At 42.3% G+C, this 26,848-nt stretch overlaps 1 protein-coding gene across 2 annotated transcripts in view; it reads right to left on the reverse strand.

Moving 5' to 3' along the window:
• The window catches only part of ADCY8 (adenylate cyclase 8), a 130,686-nt gene extending 104,054 nt beyond the window's left edge, over positions 1–26,632 (reverse strand). Inside the window, exon 1 of one of the 2 annotated variants that reach the window (XM_051611890.1) lies at positions 25,695–26,632. In XM_051611890.1, coding sequence (XP_051467850.1) covers positions 25,695–26,624 — 930 coding nt within the window. In that variant the 5' untranslated portion in view covers positions 26,625–26,632. The remainder of the gene's footprint in view (positions 1–25,694) is intronic. The other variant, XM_051611891.1, reaches the window with a different exon arrangement.
• Between the last annotated feature and the right edge of the window lie 216 nt (positions 26,633–26,848).

Genomic DNA, 26,848 nt, shown 5'->3' on the forward strand with positions numbered 1-26,848 from the left:
AAAAGGCAGTGAAGTAGCTCGCAAGTCTGTTGCAAAGTGATGGGTGAACCACAGGCAGTTTATCAAGACAGAATCAAATGCAGTTCAGAAAACAGGAAATTCAGAAGAGTACAGGTGACTTAGTGAGAGCTGAGACCAGCCAAGCACAACAGTCATTTGTGGGCATTGCTGCATTAAGTGTCAAACTGAGTTTGCCTTGAATTGGAGTTTACAGAGATTCCTGTGAGTTTCTGAACAACTGGGACTGAGATAAAAAGGGTTTTCAAATGCCAGAAATAAAAACAAATCAAAACAAAACAAAAGCAAATGAACAAAAAAACCCCCTTTAAAAATCATAACTGAAGTGTGTTTTAAACTTGCCACAAGTTTCTTCTCTGAAAAGGGGCAATTGTCCATTTGGGACAACTTCATAAAGCCATAAGGTCAGCTGCAGAATCTCCTAATTCAGTACTTTTTAAGACCTGCCAGTAACAGATATTTATGGAGTATATAGTGATTGAGGACTTCCAAAGGGCCAAACCTGAGGAAAAATGGACATTTAGGAACATTCAACAAACCAAATAGATTGGAAATATGTTGATTGACAGCTAGCCCTGAAAGATAGTAATTGCCACAGAAAATCTTCAACATGAATAGTTGAACCAAGGGCAGAGTAGAGTCACATGGAAAGCACAGTGGAGGTGGAGGAGAGAAAGATGTAAAGGTTTCAAAACCGTTCTGACATCCAGGAGGTTACTGAACTTGAATGTTACTACTTGAAGGGCAGAAAGAAGCCCTATCTGCTCTGCAGAAGCAAACCTGTTATCAGCATCTTCAGCAGGTAATTTTGTTCTGCTGAGCAGTAGAAGTGCTGGGGCTGACCTCACCAAAACATATCTGCAAAGTAAAGAAATGTTTTCCAATGTAATCTCCAATTGGACATTCTCAAGGCAGATCAGTCTTGAAGAGCAGGAATGTCTTTAATTCCTGAAATGAGCCTGTGGGAAACTATTTAAGACTTTTCCTATTTTGCTTTCTAATTTTGGATTGGCTTCAACAATGGATTAGAGAAGTTGTTGTCAGTTTTGGGAAAACTGAGCAACTAAAGTTACTGTGCTTCTTTAAGAGGGCTTTCAGCATGTGCTACATAAAGAACTGGTTGCTATGGTAATTATTATTGGTTAATTAGGTTTGGAAAAGCATTTTGATTCATCATTAGTTGTTTAACTAAAAATAGCAGCTCACTGCAAGGTTGTTTTTTGTAATTAAAATGTCTCAGAAACCCCATTGTCCTCTCTCCCTTCTCCATCACCCCCTTGTGTAGGTTACTTCAAGGGAAAACAAATTATGCTCTTATAAGAACTGATCATCAGGAGTGAACTGAGTGTTGAATGAGAAGTCTGGGATTTGAGGCCAAAATGCTCTGCTTTGCATAGAATAGGAACATCTGGCAGCACAGATTCTACCACTCTCTCTCTTTTGGACTGCAGCAAACCTCTGTCTCCAGCTGAGACCATGATTTTATGAATCAAAGCTCCTGGCAGTGAAATTAGTTAGTACCTGTATCTCTGTACTGCCTCTTGCCCACCTTGATCCCTCAGAACAGCTTCTCCTTTGTTGTGCCAGATCAACTATTTGTGGGACCATGCTGTGAACTGTATCAGTGAACTTGGCCAACTTAAAACCCAAACATTTGGCATTGGCAATGGTATTCCTATCTAGAGCAGTCGTCTGATTGAGTTCACAGCACAGCCTCCACAGGGAGAGGAAGCACGTGATCATTCACAGTTGGCACTGCTGCCAACTCATTAAACTCAAATAATTGCTGCCTTATTGTTAACTCACCTTGTAAGTAGGTTTTTTTATTCCCCAGGTTCACTCCTTCTGAATTCTCCTGGGTCTAACTGCTAAATGCCAATGGCCATGATAGAGGGGTTTTTTGTCTTTTTTTTTGGTCTTGTTTTGTGTGTGTGTGTGTGGTTTTGTTTGTTTGTTTGTTTGCTTGTTTTTTTAATTGTGGATGCTTCTTGATCAACATTTATTGGAAACAAGCCTGTCCCACAGAGATGCCCAAACTACTGCCATGATTTTCCAGAAAGCTTATCTGTCTCTTATCTTTTCCAATACAAGAGCTGTTTAACTCCTGCTGATTGCTGGAGTGAGTGCTAACTCTTTTATCTGATTGACATATACATAGTTACTGAAAGACAGGAATACACCATACATATCTACATCAGGGGTGGAGAAAGGTCTTTTGTTTATTCTAGTAAACGTAGTCAAGCATCGCCTATGATGGTTAAGAGCTGTAATTTACCCCACCCACCTCTGATTTGCTAAATGTGAAAAATGACATTCATATCAGTGTCATTTCCTGATTTTGTCTCTAGAACTGATTTCTGTGGTTCAGCTGTGCACAGCTCCCATGGGAACATCGTTCAGATTCTTCAAAAACTCAGCTCTTATTTATGCCTCTAGGAAAGCTGAGATATTTTAGAAGTCTGACCTTGCTGCTTCCAGAGCAGGCATTACAGGACTTCAGTATGTACTTTGGGATACATTCTGGCCTTCATTGTGCACGAAATTTGCAGCCTGTAAGGCAGGCTGGTCCTATAAAAACTCACTGTACCCCAAGGAATTATTAGATTACCCTTAATGAGGGTAACTGGTCTCAGACACAGTTTTCTCCATCTTAAGGCACAAAATCCCAACATGTTTATTGCTCCTGCACTGCTTGTGATTTATAAAACACAGACCATTTTCCCTCTGGACAACCACATGTTTGCATAAAATCAATTGTTCTAGCTTGAGACAGAATTCAGAAATATGTATCTTTAATATTCAGAGCAAGAGTTTAATTTGTTGTTAGAAAAACAGATATTTCCTTCTTGCTCTTCCTCTCATTGAATTAATTAGAAATTTAGAAAATTTAGTGTTCGATTAAATTGTTCACAGGTAGCTCCAACCATGTAAGTTGGTAAGTCAGCTCTCGACTGACAAGACTTTTGCAACACGGTGTGGTCCAAGAGATCTTTCAGGAAAATCATATCATATATCATATCACATCAGACAGGTAAGGACTGACACAACTTGAGTGATGCACAGAGGCAGTCAAGCATATACATAACAGTGCTAGTGCCATCAAGCAGCCCCAAATGGCAAATAACTTTCAGCACATCTACTCTAACTGCCCTTGAGTTTTTCTGAATTTTAGGATTCAGGCATAATCTTAATCTAAAACATTGATCTAAAATCTTAATCTAAAAAATCTGATCTTAATTAAAAAAAAAATAAATCTATAAAAGTCTATTCTGGGACTTTGAACAACCTTTTTTTAGTGCTTTTCTTTTTATAGATATTAAAGTGACTAGACACGTCTGGGACAACGTCAGTAGTAGGGTCATAGCCCACGCATACAAGCCAAAGGACAGAGATGGGAAAATGATCTTCAATTTTTAGTAACTGTTTTCCATGACTACAGGGTACTCTGCTGGACTCTCTCTCTGACCCTCATCTTGGAACCCATCCTGAACTGCACAATGAAATCTGGTGATCAGTCTCCTGAGCAGCACAGCACTCTTTTGTCATCATTTTCCAGACAGGATACTATCACAAATACTTGATATGTTCTTATTTAGAAGGAACCACCTTATCCTCTGATGCAAATAATCTCCCCTGTTCATTCTTGTCTGTGTGCTGGTTAGGTACCTTCTCCCTCTAGTCTGAGACAGCTGCATTGCAGGGTAATTACAAGGAGAAATCTAAAGCCAAACCTTGCAGATGTCATAATTTCTTTGTCCAAAAGCTTTACCTCATTTGCTGTTTTTAGGTGAATGAGAAGACTCAGAGAGGAATCTCTGTTTTCTCCAAACGTACATCACCTTGAAACCGCAGCATATGTACTACAAAATTAATTTAAATTACCTGTGCTGTATAACCAGGACTAGATGCTGTAACAACCCACAAAAATCAGCAAAAACCAAGGCACAGCATAAATCCCTGTGCAATAGAGAAACACACTAGAAGCAGCCAATGGCAATCAGGGTGTGTTAGGAAACTGCTGAAGTGATGGTATTGCCCTGCTCAGTGCTCAGGACATAGAATCATAGAATGTCTTGGGTTGGAAGGCACCTCTAAAGGTCATCTAGTACAACACCCCTGCAATAAGGGACATCTCAAACTAGAACAGATTGCTCAGAGCCTAGTCAAACCTGACCTTGAATGTCTCCAGGAATTAGGCCCCCACAATCTCACTGTTCCAGTGAACCACCACCCTCATATTAAAGAACTTTTTTCTAATGTCCAACCTAAATCTACCCTTCTCTAGCTTGAAACCATTACCCCTTGCCCTGTCATTACATGTCCTAATGAACAGGTCTTCCCCAGCCTTCTTATAGGCTGGAAGGTCCCCCTGCAGTCTTCTCTTCTTCAGGCTGAACAACCCCAACTCCCTCAGCCTGTATGTAAATGTAAAGCAACCATGGAGTTCCTCATTTTGCACTTCCATATTTCAGACTCATGAACCTCAGTCCGACACTAAAATTTTGTCAAGGTTGTTTTTTTTAAGTGGAAGTTGATCTCCCTTGCAAGCTGCACACTTACTGTTCAAAACAAACACCAGAGTAACTATGTTTAGTAGAAACCACATTCCATTTAAAGCCACTACAGAGTTAAGTTTCTCCTAATAAAAGCTGCAGCATCTAAACAAAGCTTTATATGAAAATAATCTGAAATAGACAGGCACACTCAAAACATCCTAGATATTAAGAATTAAAAAAAAGTCCTGGGTGTTTTTTTTAAGTAGCCTTTGCTAATTCCTAACTTTTAACCTTGCATTGCTTACATGGATATTGTAGATAACTGCCTCCCAAGTCAGATGTACCAGTGTTTGGGGAATAGGCATCAGACATCACAGATACATTCTGAGTGAAAAAACTAGTTCAGTTGACAACCAGTCTGGAAATGTCTGAGAGCATCACTGAGCATAAATGTGAGCCTGGACACCATAAAACTGGGACCTCTAAAGTCAAAGACACATTTGGAAATTTTCCTAGAATTATCTCAGTAGTTCTGTTGAAGCCAAAGCAAGATAGCCAAGGCAGAAGAACTCCCAGTACCTCTCTTAAGAGATTATACAAGTGATTAGGAGTAATGGCAGGAAAAAAAAAGTCGTCAAAGCTGCTTTGCACCATTGGAGAGAGTTTAACTACATTTTAAGGAAAACAGAATTAGGCAGTCTGCATTCCTGCTAAATGAGTTTGGGGTGCTGTTCTGCACAGCTGTTTTTATTGCTCTAGATAATGGCTTTTATCCAAAGTAGGATGTCAAAACTGAGCAAGCAATAATTATGTTAGTAGAGCTGACAGCAGTTCATCTTTTCTGACACACTTCATTGCTGTCTTCATCTGATCAAATGTATCTGTATCCCAGCAGTCACCTGCAGTGGCACCGGCCATCATCATGGTTTGTGCACAGGTGACCCTGCTTTGGTGCATTATGCAGAGTTATAGCAACAGTCTGCACAGGAGAAGCTTTTCACTTTTCTTCCTAGCTCTGTTAGGCCAGGTCATGTGTGTTTTCCTCTGAATTTTCAAGCTGTGACCACAGGTCTAAAAAAGAAGCAAGATTTTGCAAGTAATTTTTGCCCCTTTGGTATTGTAATGGAAAAAGAAAGCAATAACAAAACATAAGGATCTTAAATTACTCTTGGACTCTTTATCAAGAAGTAAAGACAGCCTTATGAAAGCCACTCCAGTCTGGGTGAGAGTGAGATTAACACCTATTAAAAACTAAATTGGTTTAACTGGAGTAGTACTAAAATACTGGCAATGAAAAATAGATGAAGGATATCATAGTGTTGAGTGTCCTTTTCCAAACAACCCTTGTCTTTCAAAGCCTCCTTCTACTCTGATGGGAAGCTCTGCAGATCATCTGGTTGTGTTAATTAGTTATATCTGCTGGCAAACAAACCACTCTCCACAGCTGTTCTTTTTTTAACCTACTGGCCAAAATAAATAAATAAATAAATAAATGGAGCAAAGCCAAAACAGTGTTGGTAGTAAAAGCTCTTTACGCTCTATTATCAGAAATTTTAAGTAAAGGCCAATGGCAAGGCTGTATCTTTCCCACAGCTGCACCTGTAAGTGGCTCTCATTTTCCACCAGCAACATTAGAGACAGAGTTCACCCACTGACTCTGCAGCTGATTGATGTGTGAGGTGCCAGGAGTTGACTTACAGATCCCAGATCAGTCTGTAGGTTTGCTAGACCAGAAATAATATGGAAAATATCTCCTTTCTCCAAAAGAACCATTATGGCTGCTCTGCTTCTACTTTATTTTTGCAAAAGTGACCTGAAAACCCCAGTGAAAGCAATTCAGTCTTATTTTTTTCCCTCATTCTCTCCTTATGTTTTTGACTATGATGATCCTCTGAAAATCAAGAAAACACAAAACTTTGCAATGACATGTTTGGAGCCCTTTCCTAGCAAAACATTAAAAATCAGCAAAGAACACACACACGGAGAATTGTCAGAGTTGGAAGGGACCTCTAGAGATCATCCAGTCCAACTCCTGTGCTAAAGCAGGATCCCCTACATCCTGCACATCACACAGGACTGCGTCCAGCCAGGTCTTGAATATTTCCAGAGAAGGGGACTCCACAACCTCCGTAGGCAGCCTGTTCCAGTGCTCTGTCACCCTCATAGTAAAGTAGTTTTTCCTCATATTTAAATGGAACTTCCTATGTTCCAGCTTGGGCCCATTGCCCCTCATCCTGTCACTGGAAACTGCTGAAAAGATTCTGGCTGCACCCACTCTTTAGATATGAATAGGCATTAATAAGGTCTCTCCTCAGCCTTCTCTTCTCCAGGCTAAAAAACCCAAGCACCTATTTTCTCAGCAATTCCTGCTGTTTACTGGGCTTTAAACATGGCAGATCACAGCACCTGGAGCCTGCCCTGACTTTGCAGAAACCTTGGGTAGCATAAAGGTGGTAGACTGCAGTCTGACTTCAGTGTCCACAGAACTTCAGGCATCCTTAGCCATACTGAGAACCAATGCTGGTATGACCTTGGGAGACAGCAGGAAATGGAGAGCATGTGAAGGTATGGATGAACCTGCAAGGAAAACTTTAGGATGGTTGGGGGTGGGGCAATAAGATCCAGGACCCTTTCTTCTCCAGAGCTGAGCAGACCACAGCTTAGGCTCAGTGAAAGACATCAGTCACTCAAGGTTAAATATGAAATTTATTGATAACTATCCAATATTACTCAATATTCTCTTTAAGTTTGTTTTATCTCAAAGTTTTAACTCTCAATTAGGAGCTATCCTGGAGAGAACATAGGGAAAGGACACGGGAGCAAATGGAAATGTACCAGACAGAAGCCATGAAAGGTTACAGCATTACAGACCAGCTGGATTAAAACTTTATCTCAGAGAGTTAGACAAGGACAAACATTTTCCTTTGTGAAACCTGTGGGTGTTGTTTTGCCATTAGTCACACTGAGTGCTTCACTGTGGTGAGCTAGAAGAAGTCAGACTGGCATCAAAAGTACAGAGAGTGCTGTGGGAAAAAGTTGACTCAGTCCTTTGGCTGGCAGAATCCACCACAGACAAATAATGAAGGATTAGGTTGCTTCTGCCACTTTGCTAGCACAGGAGACAGAGTGCAGGATTCACTCTGCATTGACTCTGGTGTGACCTAGGACTAATTCCTTTGAAGGCAGTGCCTTATTCTGGTGCAAAACAAGGATAGGATTAACATCAAACCCTGATATTTACGGCGGGCCAAACTCTTCTTGCCTGACAATACAAGCCATGCCTTTGTTTTCACTGCTTGTGTAAGCATGAGAAACTGGTCTGCTCGGGGAATATTAAATAAATGATACAAGACAAAACAACCGCTGTCTCTGATGTAGAATAATGAATCCTGCTGATACCAGTGAGAGCTGCTGGAGAGTATTAAATCTTGATGGACGTAAACTAATCAGAGAAGTCCCCCAGATGTTTTACATCAGCAGAGCTGTGCATAAGTCCTTGCAGAGTTTGAACCAATGCATGGCCATAAGAGCTGTACACCTTTCCTAGAATCATAGAACAGTTTGGGTTGGAAGGGACCTTAATGATCATCTAGACCCATCCACCCTGCATGGGCAGGGACACTAGATCAGGTTGCTGAGAGCTCCATCCAGCCTGGCTTTGAACGCTTCCACAGACTGGACTTCCACAAGTTCCTTGGGCCACCTGTTCCAGCTTCTCATCTCCCTCATAGTGAAGAATTTTCTCCTACATTTCCGCTCTTCAAGTTTTAATCCATTACCCCTTGTCCTTTTGCTACAAGCCCTCGTAAAAAGCTCCTGTATCCACTATTTAGATTAATGTAGCAGCAGGCATGATACAGAAACATTGCTCTCTTAGGGGCACTTGGCAGACGAGTACTTGAAAAGAAATTGTGTGTGGCCTTGGAGTTGCTGGGGTAGGAATATGAAAGCTGACACTGCTGTGTTTCATTAAACAAAAATACATGCCAGAATTTAAGCTGAGAATTCTTAAACAAAGTGGATTTCTTATTGGAATTTTAGGCAGTAGAGAGAACATTACTTTGAGCATTAAAAGAGAAAACAAAAGTCAAATTTTAGAAACTGACCTGCCCAAGAAGTTGATGTTTTTTAGAACCTGACAGTTCTAATCGTTAAATCTATGAAAGGCCTTCAGGAGAAAGGACTCAGTTAATGACAGGGTAAGACATTTTTTAGTGTTTAATGCTTGATCCAAACCTTGTTATATTTGATGGAGATATGCCCACTGGCTCTGATGGCTTTTTGAGCAGTTTCCTCCCACAGTCTTGGTTTCTTAGCTATCAAAACAAAAGCAAAATGAAACACTTCAGATAGCCTGGGGAATCTCTTATGTTTCCATTTAAACAAGTACATGGAATTCCTGGAGTGAGTCCACAGGAAGGCCACAAGGATGATCAGAGGGCTGGAGCACCTCTCCTTTGAAGACAGGCTGAGAGTTAGGGTTGTTCATCCTGGAGAAATGAAGGCTTTGGAGAGACCTTATTGCTGCCTTTCAGTAACGGAAGGGAGTCTACAGGAAAGCTGGGGAGGGACTTTTTACAAAGCATGCAGCGATAGGACGAGGGGGAAAGGATTTCAAGCTGAAATAGGGTAGATTTAGATGAGATATTAGGAAGAAATTCTTCACTATGAAGATGGTGAGACACTGCCACAAGTTACCCAGGGAAGGTGTGGCTGCCCCCTTCCTGGAAGTGTTCAGAGGCAGGTTGGATGGGGCCTGGCCTAGTGGAAGGTGTCCCTGCCCATGGCAGGGAGTTTGGAACTAGGTGATCTAGGTGCCTTACAACATAAACCATTCTATGACTGTGATTCTGATTACAATTTGAACTACTTTTTTTTTCCTAGAAGGATGAAGTAAGTTCAAAGAGTGTAATTTCTGCCCTCCAGCCAGTCAGCATTGGCCAGATACACATTTTCCAAGGTATTTATAAAAGTTTCAGAATGCAAAACATTAGAATTTCTGTTCTTAAAGAGCAAATAAGGCCTCAGACAGGCTCCACTCCGAGATCCTTTCTTTTTTTTATCCAGAAAGTGCAGTGCTAAAAGCAATTGAAACTGTGTCTACAGACTTGCTGATTGTTGATAATAAGCTGACATAGCCAACACTGTACAGTAATCACATGTGTAACCTACGTTAAATTCTGGGTAAAAGTAAGGGCAAATGTTGTTACATAGAGATATTTAAGATTCAGAAGACACCAATATCATGTGAGCACATACGGGAACTCTCAGCTCTCATTTTCTTCTGAGTTCAACTGGAAACTGAAATGGAAGAGCCATTACCATTCAGAATTGGAAAACACTTCTTCTGGGAGATGGAGCTCTTGATGACCTCAGTATTCAATAAAAATTCTTTGCTGAGGGAAGACATTGCTGATCTGCAGGACTTGCAATTACATGTGGTAGCTCAGGAGCCAGGTCTGTCCAGGTCTTGCAGGAACACAGCAGTACTGCTGGATTTAGATGGGACCATCCAGACCTTCTGAAAATGTGTTCAAAACCATACACTGTCAATATGCCATTCTTCAAAATAATGATAATGATAGAAAAAACCCAGGATGACCTACCTCTACCTAGCACCCTACTTTTACTAAGAACAAAAACACCTGTATCCCATGTGTGTTTTATGCCATCCTCTACTCAGAACAGAAAACCCAGAGGCATGAATTTGCAAAGTATTCATCATTACAAAGAGATTCCCACATCTGCCAGGAGTAGTAATGGCTGCCTAAAAATCTTTCATTAAGGGTTTCTCTATGGGTGCTCTGAACTGCTGATGCTGATTTTGTAGTCTGGAAATGAAGGCATTTTGCTGAAAGACTGAAGCACCCTTCAGAACATGAAAAATGTGATTAAAATATCCTGGTAAGGTCAGAGTTTATTGCCCTTGAAGAGAACAAAACCCACCACGTTTCCTGAATTACAATTGTGTGCTGTTAAGGGCTTTTTCTTTATTGGAGAAGGAAGGGAACATTTTGTGTCTGTCCAGAAGTAAAAGCCCAGTTCTCAGCCTTCTGGCAGGGCAGGAAGCCTCAGCCCCAGGAAGGTGCTATGTTACTCCAGTAACAGAAAGCAGCCTCAGGTCTCATGGACCCATGAGCCTCACGGGGGTGTTACACACGGAGAAACTTTGGAACTCATCTCTATATTTACTTACAGCACTGTATGCCTATATTGTTTCCATTGTTTTCATGTCTACCATATATCTAAGAATAGTTTTCAAGTCAGCTGTAGTCCCAAAGATTTCAGAGACAACATCTTCTATATTTTGCTTAGAGCAGGAACAACCAGGAAAATTATTCTTGTTTGTAACCTGGCATATGCACCACAGATGTGTGTAATGAACAGTCTAGAATAACAGGCTGAGAGTGTTGGGGTTGTTCTGCCTGGAGAAGAGGAGGCTCTGGAGAGACCTTGTAGCAGCCTTCCAGTGCCTGAAGGGGCTACAGGAAAGCTGAGGAGGGGCTTTTTACAAGGGCATGTAGAGACAGGACAAGGCATAACAGTTTCAGACTTGAAGAGAGTAGATTTAAATTAGATATTAGGAAGAAATTATTGTCTGTGGAGGTGGTGGGACACTGGCACAGGTTGCCCAGGGAGGTGATGGATGCCTCCTCCCTGGAATTGTTCAAGGACGGGTTGGATGGGGCTTGGATCACCTTGGTCTAGTGGGAGGTGTCCCTGCCCATGGCAGGGGGGTTGGAATTAGATGATCTTTCAGGTCACTTACAATACAAACTATTCTATGGCTTTGTAATGATGATTCAATGAATATATTTAAATATATATGTATGTATGTATGTATGTATGTATGTATGTATGTATGTATGTATGTATGTATCAGATCAGGTTTACAATATAAGAGGACAAAAATTGAAAGTCAAATAAAATAAGCTGATGGTGATCTGAAAAAAATTTCCACTCTGCAAAAATGGCCATTCCTTATTCAGAAGATTTACTCTTTGCTGTTTCTTTGCCTTCAACAGGACTGTCTTGACAATGCAATCCTTTCACCAGTTGTTAGCCTCTTGGAAGAGATTATTAGATTCTGTTGTTTTATTGCACCATGAGCAATATTACTGGCTAATGGTTGATCCAACATGTCCTTAGCAAGCCATAGATATAAATCCTCAAAGCTGTGGCATTTCAGGCTACATAAATGAAGCTAGATCAGACTAATCCATCAGCCTCAGTGTAGTGATTATTAGAAATGCAAAATGTTTTTCTTCTTTGTAAACTGGGGAGAACATAGCTGGAATTAGGAACAAGTATCATGTAATTATAGAAAGTAGGGCAAGAAAGGACCTGGATGGGTCATTTAAACTGTGTCCCAGGTCCTGAATATTATCTAAATCACTCCTAAAAAAATGCCTGTCTAAACTGCTTAATCATACCTCAGAGTAAAACCTCCCAAGAAGAATGAGGATATTTAAGTTATTGTTAATATGTTATAGTTACAAGGTTTCTCCTACTCTCAAATGTAAATATTTCTTATAATAACTTAAGCCCATCATCTCTTGATAGCTATAGATGAAACAAAGAACAATTAATTTCCTCCTCTCTGTAGGAATCCCTTCAGTATTTGAAGGCTGACACAGTCTTCCTTCAGTTTCCTTTTCCCTAAAGTGATCCTCTTCCTACAAAAGCAGTAAAAATTAGCAGTATCCATTGCAACAGAAAACAATACGTTTGAAGATCAACAGTGATTTATTGAAAGAATGTTAGTTTCTGGGTTTTTAAAAAGATAGTCTTGGTTGCTCAAAGTATTGTTCTGGCATTGATAGACTGCCTAAGGATAAAACTACGTCTAGCTTTTTTTGGCAGCTGAGACTGCTGACAAACCCACAGTGAGACCACAGTACATACACAGGTTGATCAGTTATCTCCTAACACTTCTGTGGCAATCTAACTCCTGAAACTGAATGGTTGCTAGTGGTGAAGCAGCTCTTTTTGCTAGTGGAAAGAAACCGCATATATTACTGATATCCTCAAACTCTCCCACCTATATTGTTGCACATACTACAGAGATCTAGGGGATGGAGACAGAATTGCTCCCCAAAGGAGGCATGGAGTGTCCCTGTGCCTGATGTTTGCAATGAGCATGTGATCTGGGACTGCCGGATGTCACCAGATAGGGATGGATAAATAAAGGATGCTGCTTTGAGCTTTGTACCCTATGATAGTGATAAGCCCATAGAACAACTCTCATGAAGAAGTGATGTGCCAGGACAAGTGATGACATGTGGTGGACTTGGAAGTGTTAGGTTTATGGTTGGACTTGATGATCTTCAGGGTCTTTTCCAACTGAAATGATTCTATGATTCCATGATACAGGCCAGCAGTAGGACTTGAGGCTGGAATGGACTGAAGTGAGTGCAGAAGACATGACACATACACTAAAACAAGTCTCACGTTGTGTGAGTAGTCCCATGAGATATTCATAACCCCTTCAGTGATTTTAAGGAGTCCCTTAGCTTGCAGAGTATTGAGAATACCACTTGCTATCTCCTTGTAAATTTAAGTCCTTAGATCATGTTGAAAACTAGGTTTCAGGCCAGATGACTATCAGGGAATAATTGCTGTGACAGCTTTGCTTCCAAGTTTTGTAGACCACAGGGTTCATACAAGATCTATGTATTTATCATTTGGAGTTTTAATTTGTTCCTTTTTTGTTGGGTGATTTAGAACTTTTGTTGGTTTTTTTAATTCTTTTTCTGTTTTTTCAATGTGAGATTATTTCAATTGTCATTATGTGGCAAAGGCCACTAAGCACCTTGCAGGTTCTTTGCAAATCAACAACTGCTGTCTCCATATTGTTGTTAGCCAGAAGAAGACTGATTTCCAGATTACAGCCTGAGTTTTTAATGATAGTAATTAGAAAAGATGTCTCTTAATTAAAGCTGTGTGTATTTTCCATTCTTAAATTGCACCTATAAACTCCCTTTAGATATACACAAATTTTAAAAGCATAGTAAATATTATTTTGACTTGCAAATGTAATTACTGAGCCTCAAAGCAAGTTAGAAAAAAAAAAAAATAAAAGAAGAAACAAAGCATTAAATTCCACATCATTGCCTTTGTTGAGTACTTGTATAGAAAGGCTGGAGCACCTCTGCTATGAAGACAGGCTGAGAGATATGGGGCTGTTCATCCTGAAGAAAAGAAGGCTCCAGGGAGACCTTATAGCACCTTCCAGTATCTGAAGGGGCTACAGGAAAGCTGGGGAGGGGCTTTTCACCAGAGAGGGCAGTGATAGGACAAGGGATAATGGTTTCAGATTGAAATAGGGGATATTTAGGTTGGAAGAAATTCTTCACCATGATGGTAGTAAGGTGCTGGAATAGGTTGCCTAGGGAGGTTGTTGATGCCTCCTCCCTGGAGGTGTTTAAGGCCAGGTTGGATGAGGCTTGTGCAGTCTGGTCTAGTGGGAGGTGTCCCTGCTCATGGCAGGGAGGTTGGAACCTGATGATCTTTAGGGTGCCTTCCAACCTTAACTATTCTATGATTCTATAATTCTATAAGTAAATCTCAAAAGTGATTTTAACCTTTAGAAATTTAAATATGGGATATTATTCAATTTTATTAGATATGTTGGTTGCTTTTGGATTCTAAAAAATCAGCTATGTCAAGTTTAATTACAGAAGTCTTGTGTTGTAGAAGAAAAGTGGAAGTGGTCTTATATATTCTTCCCTCATGCATCATTAAAAGAGCTCTTTAATAAATGACACTTGGATAGACCATTTGTAAAATCATTAATGAAGTTAGCGTGTTCAGGTGCCATGGAAAGCAATCTGGCCAACAAAAGCTCTGTTAGCTGCATGAAGAGGAAAGAACAGCTACCTTAACAACCTTTGTACTAAGTTTCATAGCCTCAGGCTGTCAAATAACTTAAACTTACATTCATCTTTAAATATATGAATGTTTTTCTTGACACTGAAATAATTGGCATCATGTTAAGGGGCATTATTTCACACTTCTTCTCCAAAGAGTGATCCCTGAGAATCCCTCTTTAAAGCTTTTAAATTTCATTGTGTTGATTGTTGATGGGATTTGAAGTAACTGAATGCTTACATTAGATATTCCATTATGGAGGAATAAAAAAGAATGGCTGTTGTCAGATAATGTACATAACTACCCCTCAAGAATGAGCAGATACAAGTGCATTTTTCTAAGAAAGAAAGTGAAAAGTCATTGGAAAAATAATTTCTATGCATGAAGAGCTATTATGATTATAAGAAGATTATTGGGGGCCCTATAATCTTCTACCATCACACAGAAAATGAGAACACTTCAAATGTCCTACCATTTCTTGTAGCCTCACAGATGGCTAATGAAACATAGAAGACAAAAGGAATTACATTAGCACAAGTGAAATACACATAAGAAATTCTTCTCTTCCCATTATTGCCAACAAGTTGCTATTACTCTAGGGACTGGGACAACCACAGGAACTACCACAGCATCAGAGTGGCATTTAGCTACATTCTGGAAATTTAAAAAAAAAATGTTTACAGTAACATCCTTGGGCAAGTTTCATATGACTCATGTTCTGCCTGAGTTACTGGTTACTCTCAAGATGTTGGAGCAGTCTACTATAAATCTCTCCATCCATTTTGTGATATACTGCACCCTTAATGCTTCAAGTATAGGCTACTATCTGCACTTAGCACCTTCACAGGCAAACCCAGTTTACACCTCCCACTCAGCTTCGATACAATCCAGAGAAGGGCAGGCAGGTGGGGAAGCTGCATCCCTGAAGGAATGTCTTTGGAATGTTTTTGGCTATGCTGCTAAACCACCAGAGCACTCTCAGGTACTGCTTGGGCCTATGTCAACCAACTCTCCTTTCCCAATTCCCAAATATAGTTCAGGAGCTATCACAGACCTGCTTTTCCCACCTCACAGACTGGATGCAGGCATCCTGTTTGGGAGAGGTTAATGTAGTCTTTAGGGAGAGGGACAGACTGAATCCAGAAATGTGTCCCAACTTTGCCTGACCCTTTATGTAGCACAGAGCCCAGCCTGAGACAAACAATCTTCAGACAATTATTTCACCCAGTGCCCATGAAGGAGGGAATTTCTTTCTACCCAAGATCTTACAGCATTTGCACAAGGATCAGGAATTGATTTCTGGTTTTCCCTCAGTTCTGGGTGAGATAGTTTGAATCTATGGATCCCAGTTCTATAAGAGAGACCTATTAAGGCAACGAATTAATCAAGATGAGCAATGACGTTGCCCCTCAGCCTCCTTTTCCCCAGACTAGACAAACCCAATGTCCTTAGCTGCTCCTCATAGGACATGCCTTCCAGTCCTTAAAAGAACTCTGTGGAATGTTGTCTTTTATAAAAGAGTAAAGTTATATGCAAGCATTCCCACTACATTCAATATACCCACTACTTAAGAAAAATGTGTGTGACTGACAGAAGTCAATACAATGTTCTTCTTTTGATGCATCATGGAAGGTGATGGACGTGTTTTGCACAAATCTCTTAAAGCAGTTGAACATATTAGTCACATATTATACCAATAGAGAAAGGCAAGTTTCCAAATCAAATTAATCACAGAAACAAAAAGGGGTGTGTAACGGTCAGCACAGGCCAATGGTAACTTTAGTGATGAGACAGGAATGATCCTCACTCTTTGTCCACAGCAGAAATCTGTGGTCAATATCACCCCTTCCTCTAAAAGAATATGCTTTTCTGGCACATTAAATTAGATCCATACTGAGCACATGTGGGATGATTTCTACTTCAGTTGTAACACTATCTAGTATGCTTATGAAGATTATGAATACTAATAAGCATTAGAGGTACTTTCACAAATGACAGAGAATCATAGGATAAAAGAACATGTATAGCTAGATCTTATACAGTTATTTGAATAACTGCCATGAGATCTAAGTAGTTTCTTTGCCTAAGATCCTTACTCCAGAGGTATAAAACACCTAGTACACATCACAATGTCATGTAGCTCTTCTGTGCTGACTGATTTTCCTGGTTATTATTATTATTTCTTATTTGCATTGTGATGATTCTTCTGGATTGATGGATGAGGCTCTTACTGTGGTAGATGTAAAACAGGCAGCACACAAAATAGATGCCTTCATCTCTGAGGAGCTCTCAGGTAAACAAAGAAGCAGTTTGAATAAAGAAGAAATAATAAAGTGCCTGGAGATCAGATCCCTCCAAAGAAACAAACTGATCTTCTAAGATTCTGCCACTGTTGGATTCTTCCATTGATTTTGGTAAAGAGGAAGTTCTGTATTTTAGTTTTAAGGGACTGTGCTGTTAAAATAAAGTGAAGATAGAGAAAAATCCGAAACTGTGAAGTGATGATTAAACTACAATTGAAAAATAAAAGTGAACAGGTAAATTAATTAAATAATTAAACTCATTCAAATAATCTTTATACTGGGGGCAACTGTTCTCTAGATTAAAGCTAAGAACATCATATAAAATTGTAACATCAACATCAGACTATTTGGGAGGAGAATAATTGGGGCTGTAAAAAAAGAATTGGCTTAGTCTAAGTTTGTTGTATTTTTTACACCAATAGGCTTCAGCCATTTCTTAGACTGCAGCAATGGTTAATGAATGAACTCAGCAGCCTTCCCCTAGGCCTAACTGCATGAAACCTTGCAGCAGAAGAAGCAGGCAAGTGAAACAGCAACACTTCTAGGAGTACTTCTTAAAATAGTTGCAAATTAAGAAAACTCGCTAATGAAATATTACTCTGTCAACCAGTGGCTACCTGGCTTTGCAGTTCACTCTGTGTACATTTCTTGCTATTTTTTGTTCTAGATGAGGCACACTCATGTCTCTGTCTGCAGACCTGGATGTTTGGAGAGATAAGAGTGACAGAGCTCATTCCAAGAGATTCCTGGAGGAGCTGAATGCCCACATTTGTGTTCTCTTTCAGTAGAAATGCAGATTCAGAACACCACTTTCCCTAAAAAGGTCCTGAGATGTGACCTTCTTGGTTCAACTAAAGATAGAATAGAATCATAGAGTCATAGAATTGTTTTTATTAGAAAAGACCTTTAAGATAATCAAATCCAACCCTTTAACCTACTAAGTCCATCACTAAATCACATCCCTAAGCACTATGTCTACATGTCTTTTAAATACCACCAGGGAAGGTAGCTCTACCATTTCCTTGGGCAGCCTGCTCCAGTGCCTGAAAATACTTTTGGTGAAGAAATTTTTCCTACTATCCAATGCAAACTTCCCCAGTGCAACTTGAGGCCATTTCCTCTTGCCCTGTTGCTTGTTACTTGGGAGAAGAGATTGACACCCATCTTGCTGCAATCTCCTTTCAGGTAGCTGTAGAGAGCAATAAGGTCTCCCCTCAGCCTCCTCTTCTCCAGACTAAACAAACTTAATTCCTTCAGCTGTTCCTCATAAGACTTATGCTCTAGACCTTTCACTAGCTTCCCTGCCCTTCTTTGGACATACTGTTTGTGTTCCTAATCCTAGATCCTAATGTCTGTGGGATTCTTTATATAAACTCTGCTGACTTTAAATCAGGTCTCTAAATCAAGTTCTTGTGACTCTCTGACCCCAATAAGATCCCTTAGCAAGACCCTTAGTTCCAAGAAATGCTAAGTATTCAGTACTTGTTGTGCTTGATCCCTTTTGACCAGCCCAGACCCTTTTATCCCTGGTTTGAATGAATGAGGCTTGTATGAAAATGCTCAGGATTCACTGCACTGCTAACTCAGTGCTTTGCATTCATCTCTCTCCTTGAAAGATTACAACTCTACAGACCCTTCTGTGCTGGGGATGGGTACAAGCTGCACCATACCAAGTGGAATAGAATTTGCCTCTGAACTAAGAGCTAGAAGATGGAAGAAAGGCTCAGAAGCCACAAAGCAAGGTCCTCGTGCACCTCATTTGAAGGCATGTGACTACCACAGCTTAAGCCAGAAGCCTATAGCAGAATCACAGAAATGTTCTGATTGGAAAAGACCTTTAAGATCATCGAGTTCAACTAAACCTAACTCTACCAACCGTTAGCCTAACTCTAACAAGCCCAATGCTTAAGCCATGCTCCCAAGCACCACATCTACACATCTTTTAAACACCTCCAGGGATAGAGATACAACCAGCTCCCTGGGCAGCCTGTTCCAGTGTTTTATTACCCTTTCACTGAAGAAGTTTCTTCTAAGATCTAATCTAAACCTCCTCTGATTTAACTTGAGGCCATTTCCTCTTGTCCTATCCCTTGTGATTAGAGACAAGAGACTGACCCCCATCTCAGTGCAACCTCCTTTCAGGTAGCTGCAGAGAGAGATAAGGTCTCCCCTCAGCCCCCTTTTCTCCAGACTAAACAACCTCAGTTCCTTCAGATGCTCTTATGGGTCCTTGCCCAACACACAGAAAGAATCTAATATCTCAGATTGAATTAAAAATAACCAGCGTGGTGAACGGGAGGAGAGCTAGCTTGGAGGGAACAAAGACAGGGAGTATGTAATAAAATTTGTTTTTTTCTCAGGATTTAGTGATTCATGGTGAAGTTTTTCCCCTGTATTTGGGATTCTCAGACCCAAGCCCTCTTCCCTTCCACCCCCAAGGGGACTGCCTCTATACTTTTTTCGAACACTGAACAGAGACTACTATTGTCTTTTAAAACAGCTATATAACTTCTGTATAGCAGTTCAATGACTGGAGGCTCACTTCTCATTCAGTATCTCCTGCCTCCCTAGGGAATGCCCTCCATGTAGGCTGGATTCACTTTTGAGTAGCTGAAGGGGCAGCAGAGGAGGGGGGAGAGAAAATATCTGGGGAAGCTGCACCAGACTGAAAAAGAGATTTCAAGATTCATCAGGTCAGAGAGAGGGGGACCAGACTGTACAGTCTGCTGGTTGGGACATGTGCTTGAGGGAATGATTTAACAGCATTATATAAAACACTAAAATGTTCAGCAAGGACACCACCAGAGATGAATTCCTTAATCAGTTAGTTACAGAGTCTGTATTGTTCTTTCTTTTTTTTTTTTTTTCTTTTTTTTCTTTTTTTTTTTTTTTGGCCCACTAGGTCCTAACCTTTTTTCTTCCCAGAAGAACAGCTGTGATAGGAATGGGGGAAGGTTTGCTTTGGAATCTCCCTGGTGAAGTAAAAGGGGTGAATTTCAATTCTCTCTGGGGAAAAGGGGATTTAAACCTTGCTTTGCCACATCTGAGAAACATCTTCATCATGCTGTTTGATACACAGAGGAAGAGCACCATCTCCTTCTCATCTGGCTTTGACATCAGGCGGGCACTGTGGGTGTAGTATAACCACAAAATGTGTTCCCACTGGAACCGTGTTTGGATTCTAGCTAGGCTGTATGGTAACTTTAACATGAAGTCATTGAGGTACTTCATGGGATGATCAAAAAGAGAAGCTCAGTTCAGTGCAAGAGGACTGCACTTAAAGCACTGTGACGTTAACAAGGTGCCTGCAGGGATGGGGTGCTAAGCAGGAGCTGAGTATGGTTTTTCCATTTTTCCACTTTGGAGTGTCCACCAGCTTAACTCCTTTCTGTTCACTAAATTGCACCATTTACATGAAACACTCTAGTTTTTATTGTGCTTAGCTAGATATTCTGGAAATAAGGAAAACGGAGGAAGGAGTCCTTTCACACCCCACTTTCTCTGCCCTTTGGAAAGAGAAGAATCCAATAAACAGTTTCCATTTTGCCCTCTTCTCTTTCCTGTTCCGATCACATCATTGACAGGGTAGACAACTGCAGTAAGAGGATGGACTGGAGACATTCATCCCCTTTAGATTGTGCAGGCTAATAAGCATCATTCCAGCATGATCTGCTGTTAACTGTCAGCTGTAAGTGCACTGGTCCAGCATGTGATTACTTTGCGTTAGATGCTGCTATTTTAGAGCATACGCTTCTTTCTAAACCATAAGAAAAAAAAGCAAACAATAACCAAAACCTTAAAAACAATCCAAAAGTGTCCTGAACAGCAGAAAAAAATCTCATCAAATCTAGCCAAGAAAATTTCACTGAGAACAAGTGCACTAACTGTTGTAGGCTGAAACTCACTGAAAAAAGCAGGTTTCATTCATGTTTCTGCCCGAGTTCCTCCATTTTGGAGGAACTCTCTAAGGCAATTAATCATCACATTGTAAATATACCTAGTGCATTTGCCCACTTAGCACAACAATGATGCAGCTGCTTCAGGGAAAGGGTATCAAATTCTAATCTAATTATTCTGTGACCCACTGATACTGGTCAGGTGATATTACGGGATATAAAAAGAAACCAGATCATAATCCAGTCTAAAATCACACGATCAGGTTATAAGTCACCCACAACAGACTATGGAAGAAAAACTACAATTTAATAATGCTATGAAAAAAACCTTAGGCATGAAGGTGGAGTGTTTTGATTCTGATTCTCCGGTAGTAACCAATTTTGAAATATCCTTATAACTTACAGGTTTAACAGATGCTTCACAAGCATTTGGCAGAAATTTTGAAGAGGTTATTGTGGTTTGTACATACTCATATGCTGATACCTATGGTCAAATTTTGGAAAACATGTAGGTGAAATATGCATATAAAAGCTGACAGATGTTGTTGAATAAAATTGTACAGATTTAACTCTATAGGACATCTTGTGACTTCATGAGTTCTGCATTTTCTCTGTTAACAACCCTGAGAGAGAATTTTGGGGGGAAAAAAAAGAAAAAAGCAAGCAAAAATCACTATATTAATACACAGAACTGCCTGGACTTGGAAAGGCAGATGGTAGTAGAGGAAAAGAATAAGTTTCCCCAATCTTGGCGTTACTCACTTCAAGGTTATTTCCAAATGTATTTTTAAAGTTGGATTTAACGTGCTTAATTTGGGACTTGATGCTCCAAGGCATCCATTATGCAGGTGACTTACTCACGAGAGTAGGCTTACTGAGTCCAGTGGAATTTACTGTGAGTGAAGAATGCACAGGCAGAGGGTTAAAATCCAGAGTATGTTTGTAGCTTACATAATTTCAAGCCTGTCAAAATTCATATCTGTATTATCATCTGCCTATGTTATGTAACACTAAGGAGCTCGAAGGAGTTGTTTGTTCTTCCCCATATGCCTGAAACACATATTTGGGCTTAGGAATTTTTGATTGTGTACTACATGTATAGGGAAATAGTAAGAAAAAGGAAAAAGTGCAACACAAATTAAACTTTCATTTTGTCAGAGGCAAACAGCACCCCCAGCACAGCATCTGACCGTGCACACAAATCAACAGGCTTTTCTTGTTTACCAGCAAGATCTTGCATTTCTCATTTGTTTCCCAACAGAATCTCTACCCAAGTCAGTATCAGTGTTGCTTTTATCTAAATCATGGTTATCAGGCCTTTTTTTCTTGGCTCTGCCCTGGTTGAGAATCAGCACGTTGCTCAGCATTTCAGGCTGGGGTCAGTTGGGTTTAAGGGTGGTCATATCTCTCCAGAAACACTGAGCACTTGGTAGATCGAAACTAGTGAGTCTATGTTTGCTTTGTTGTGATTGTTGTGTTGGGGGGGGGGGTTGTTTGTTTTGTTTTGGGTTGTTTTTTCTTGGTTTGGTTTGGTTTTTGTTTGGTTTGTTTGTTTTTTTAAAAAAACGAAACCCTTATTTCAAAGCAGTCTTTCTCCTTCACCTTTATAGGATGGTGGTTCAAATTAACTCTGAGATGCCAGGGAAGTAAAAACAGATGACCTCTTAAGTGTTACTGCAAGAACAAATGGTGAGCAGTGGGCATTATTTGTATTCATGATCATGCACACTTTGTTAACTTCAACAAACAGCTGAATCAGGCAGTAGTACTGCATGGCTGTGTTCAGCATTACTAATGATTTGAACTACTTATGAACATATTTATCAATGAAAACTAAGATTAATTAAGAGATTAAGGGGAAACCGATCACAACACTTTATTTTCCTCTTGTATAAAATGTTGCAACTTCACAATTTTAGACAGACTTATAACTTATTTATATATTTTTATATAAATATTCGGAGAATATATAAATATTCTCAGAAGAGAATCAGAAACATGCCCATAAATACTATGGGGTACAGTAATGAACTGTCTCCAGGGTAGACAATTCTTTCTGTTTAAAACTGAATTCTGCATTTTCTCTGCATGAAATCCTGATCTCATAACAATCAGTGGAAAGCACCTTATCTCTACCTAATTCAGAGCTTTACCCTCTGTTTTTTTTCTTTCATTGTACACTTTAATTCCTGGGTTTGGTCTAGTGTAAGCAGTTCCCTGCATCCTGAGGCACAGCAAGACAGGCAAAAGTATTACTACAAAAATTAAGTAAGTTCATCTAGTCTTGCAAGGCTTCTCTGACAGGAAGATGAAGTATTTGAGGTGGGAAAATAAGCCCTGTGATAAAAGAGTGCTTCAAGAAATCTGGAATACTTCCTATATATCCTTGATGACACAGTCGTTTAAATTCTCTGCGTTCACCTGTAAAGTGATAGTTAGTCAGTGTCTACAACACATCAGTCTCTACAACTACCTGAAAGGTCGCTGTAGAGAGGTTGGTGCTGGTCTCTTCTCACAGGTAACTAGCAACAGAACAAGAGGGAATGGCTTCAAGCTGCAACAGTGGAGGTTTAGACTGGACATTAGGAAAAAAAAAAATCACAGAAAGAGTGGTTAGACACTGGGATAGGCTGCCCAGGGAGGTGGTTGAGTTACCATCCCTGGATGTGTTTGAGGGTCATTTGGATGTGGTGTTGGTGGATCTGGTTTATGGGAGAACTTTGTAGGGTAGGGATGATGGTTGGACTTGGTGATCCCAAGGGTCTTTTCCAACCTGAATAGTTCTATGATTCTATGATTAGATACCCTTCCTCAGCCATAAAAGCCCTCATCCTCTCACACTTGAAGGTGCTCTGCAGTTCTCTGGGAAGAAAAAAAAAACAACAAACAAGCTAAAAACGATGCGACAAAGTGACAGAGCAGGGCTGCACCTCAAGGTCCTGCTCCGCCAAGGCTCCTGGGCCGAGCGGGGAGGACACAGAGCCTGGCGGCGGGAGGCGCGGAGGGTGCGCGGGGGCGGAGGCGGCCGGCAGAGCTCCCGCCGGGCCGCTGGAGGGAGCCCCCGGGCCGCTTCAGCACCGCGCCGGCGGACAGCGCCCGCGCATCTCCCGCGGCGGGGGCGGGGCGTTGGCGGAGTCTGCGGGATGGGGGGGACAGCGGGTCCCCGTCCCCCTGCGAGCTCCCCCGTGCGTGGGGGTGGGAGCCAACCCCGCGGAGGGGAAGGATCCGGCCTCTCCCGTTGGGGGTTGGAGGCAAAGGGCAGAAGCGGCGCGTAGGGAAGAGACGCTCGGTGGGCTCTGGGAAGGCGGGAGCCTGCGTAAATCAACACCGACGTGTGGGAAGCTGTGCGGATCCTGCTAAGGAGATTTATATATGTAGTTCATTAAGGCAATCATCTGGCCGGTAATCTCTCATTGTGCACTGCTCAAAGGCAGTTCATTCACACAACTGGCAAGGTACCGGGCTGCAAAAATGAAGATATTAATATCTCTCCTGAGAAATGTCTTTGTTAGGACTGTCTGGGAAATGTGTGTGTGTGTGTGTGGACTGGCTAAACAGCCGTGATACCTGCGCATAATGAGATAGCAGAGCATTACTCATAGCTCCAGGGTAGGAGATGGAAGTAAATTAAGAAATGAGCATAACACACCCAGCATTTGACCCAGCACTAATAGCATCAGCAGTGTATGGGAGCAGGACACAGACAGTGGCTGCAGTTCATTCATCAGCACGTTACCAAGAGATGGGGAACAACTCTGTGCAGTCTAGTTGTCTCACCTCCATAGGACTCAAGCAGGCATAACACACTGAGGCAGCTTTTCTCACAACAGAGTGATCCTGGACACTGGGAAGTGAGGTCAGGCAGCCCACAGGTAACAAGTGCACGAAGGAAGGGGATGGACAGGGGTGGTCAGGGGTTTCAGGAGGGCCAGCGTCTGCGGGAGTTAGATGTGCCCCAAGGACCACCATCAACAAAACTTTCAGTTGCAAGATCAGCCTCTTCCCAGCTGTGCATCCAGCACTCAAGTAAGCAACATACCAACAACAACACATTCCTCTGCACCCTCCCTTCTTTGGGGATTATCTGCCATTACCTCCACCCCGTTTTCCCGGACTCCCCGGAGCTAGCCAAATGGAGATGATAATCTGCTGTGAAATATTGGTAGCACAGAGCTGTGACAGTCTGGGAAGGGGGAAGTGAGGGGCGGGGTGGGGGGGGGGGGGGGGGGAGGGGGGAGAGAGCAAGCAAGCAGCAAGAATCTTCAGGATTAAGTTTCCCTAGAAAGGCAGCATTTTCTTGCTTTGCAGGGATATCAGGAGTTCGGTGCATTCTCACTTCGATGTGGAAGAAGCCAGAGGAGTGTGAAGTCAGGTTAGCCCTGGTTTTAACTCCTCAGACCCGTTTTTTGCCCAGTACCTCTCAGCAGTTTGCACTGCACCACCAATCCCCCATGTAACCAGTACTCTGTCCTAGACATCACTTGTAAGATCGCAGCATAACAATGTTTGCCCCACAACCACCAGCAGAAAAGGCTTCTTGGTACACTTGGTGCACTCCAAAGACAGCCTAGGATCTCACACTGAACCTCCAGGGAGAGCTTTCTCACTGGGGCATTGCTTTGCTCTCCTGGCAAAAATGCAGCATGTTTTGCACTGCATATCTGGAAGTTCAGTTCCTGCCAGGAGACATAGAGTTAAAAGGCATGAGCAAGTAAAATGAGAGATGAGCAGTGGGAGAGTTTGGCCAAGACAGTCATTTCATGCCACAGATCACTGAAGTAAGGAAGGGGAACGATAAATGAGCCATCCTCCCTACCTGCCCCAGGCACTCCTCTCCCCAAAGCTATTTCAATGGACATCAGTGAAGTGAAAATACAAGGAGGGGTGACAGAGTGGTTAGGAAGTGTCCCCTTCCCCAGTTTAAAGTGAAAACTTGTATAGGCAGCAGGGGAACGAAAAGGAGGAAAAGGCTGCATTTTGCCTATGTCTTCCCTCCAGGAAATGAACCTCTAAGCACCTGACTAAAAGAATCTCTTGGGGCACCCCACATCCCCTCTCACCCAGAGTGATGGGGAAAGAGGAAGGTTCCCACCCTTTCCTCACCACAGTACCTGGTTGAGGGAAGTCACGGCCAACCTGGGTATAACCAGCTGCATGATGAGCTGCAGGACAGAAGTGACCAGCCCAGCCAGGATGGCCCAGGTGAGTGGCAACGGGAGCATGCTGTAGGTTGCAAAAAGCGTGAAGAGCACATAGCCAATGCCGTCCCCAAGGAGGCCACAGCCCAGACCAGCTGCCAGGATCTGTGTGGCCATGGCCACCCAAGTGACCACACCGCTGTACTGCAGGTAGGTGTACGAGGTCGTGTCCTTCCTGACCACCACTAAGGCACAGATCACCACCTCGATGCCGGTGAAGAAGCCCAAGAGGATGCCCTTAATGGGGTCCATGGGAGCAGAGGCCAGGGTCAGGTGGAGGAACAGAAGAGTCAGCTTGGTCAGCACATCCAGGATGTTCATGACCACCTCGGATTTGCGCCGCTGGCCCAAGAAGTAGCGCTGGTAAAGGCGCTCCAAGTCCCTGGACTTGAAGGAGTTGCGGAGAGTGGGGAAGATCACTCCGCGATAGGTATAGCCCCAGTTGAGGAAGAAGTCGGAGTTGCTGGGGGCACAGTCCAGGGGCAGGAAGCCCAGGTCCCCGCTGCTGCTCGTGCGCTCCGGGAAGACTTTGGTGCCTCCGTTGTTGTGGCGCTCGCCGCCCAAACTCCGGCCGGCGGACTGTCGCCGGAGGTGGTGGTGGTGGTGCGGCGGGTGAGGGTGGTGGTTGGGGCAGCAGGTCTCCTCGGAGCTGAAGCCCTTGCCCCCACCGCTGCTGCTGCCGCCGCTGCTGCTGCTGTGCTCCTGGATGAAGCGCTGCTCGGTGATGTGGCGCACGGCGGTCTGCCACAGCAGGCGCTGGGGTCTGCCGCTGCCGGGGGGGGTCCTGTTGATGGTGTAAAGTTCATCGCTGTCGCTCAGACACCGCACCTCCGAGAGCTCCATGGCTGTGACTGGCGGGGGGCAGAGCACCGGCGGGGGGGGGGGGAGGGGGGGTGGGGACGGACAGTCTTTGGGGAGGGGAACGGGGGGAGGGATGGAGGCGCGGGAGAGGAGGGAGGGGATGGAGCAGGGCGGGTGGCTGCGGCGGGGTGGCGGTGGGGGGATCACATTTATAGGCAAGTCCCTGGTTTCGGTGGTTTGGCTGGCGGCTGGGCTAGCTGGTCTTT

The sequence above is a fragment of the Apus apus genome, chromosome 2 (assembly GCF_020740795.1).
Source record: "Apus apus isolate bApuApu2 chromosome 2, bApuApu2.pri.cur, whole genome shotgun sequence".
NCBI lineage: Eukaryota > Metazoa > Chordata > Aves > Apodiformes > Apodidae > Apus > Apus apus.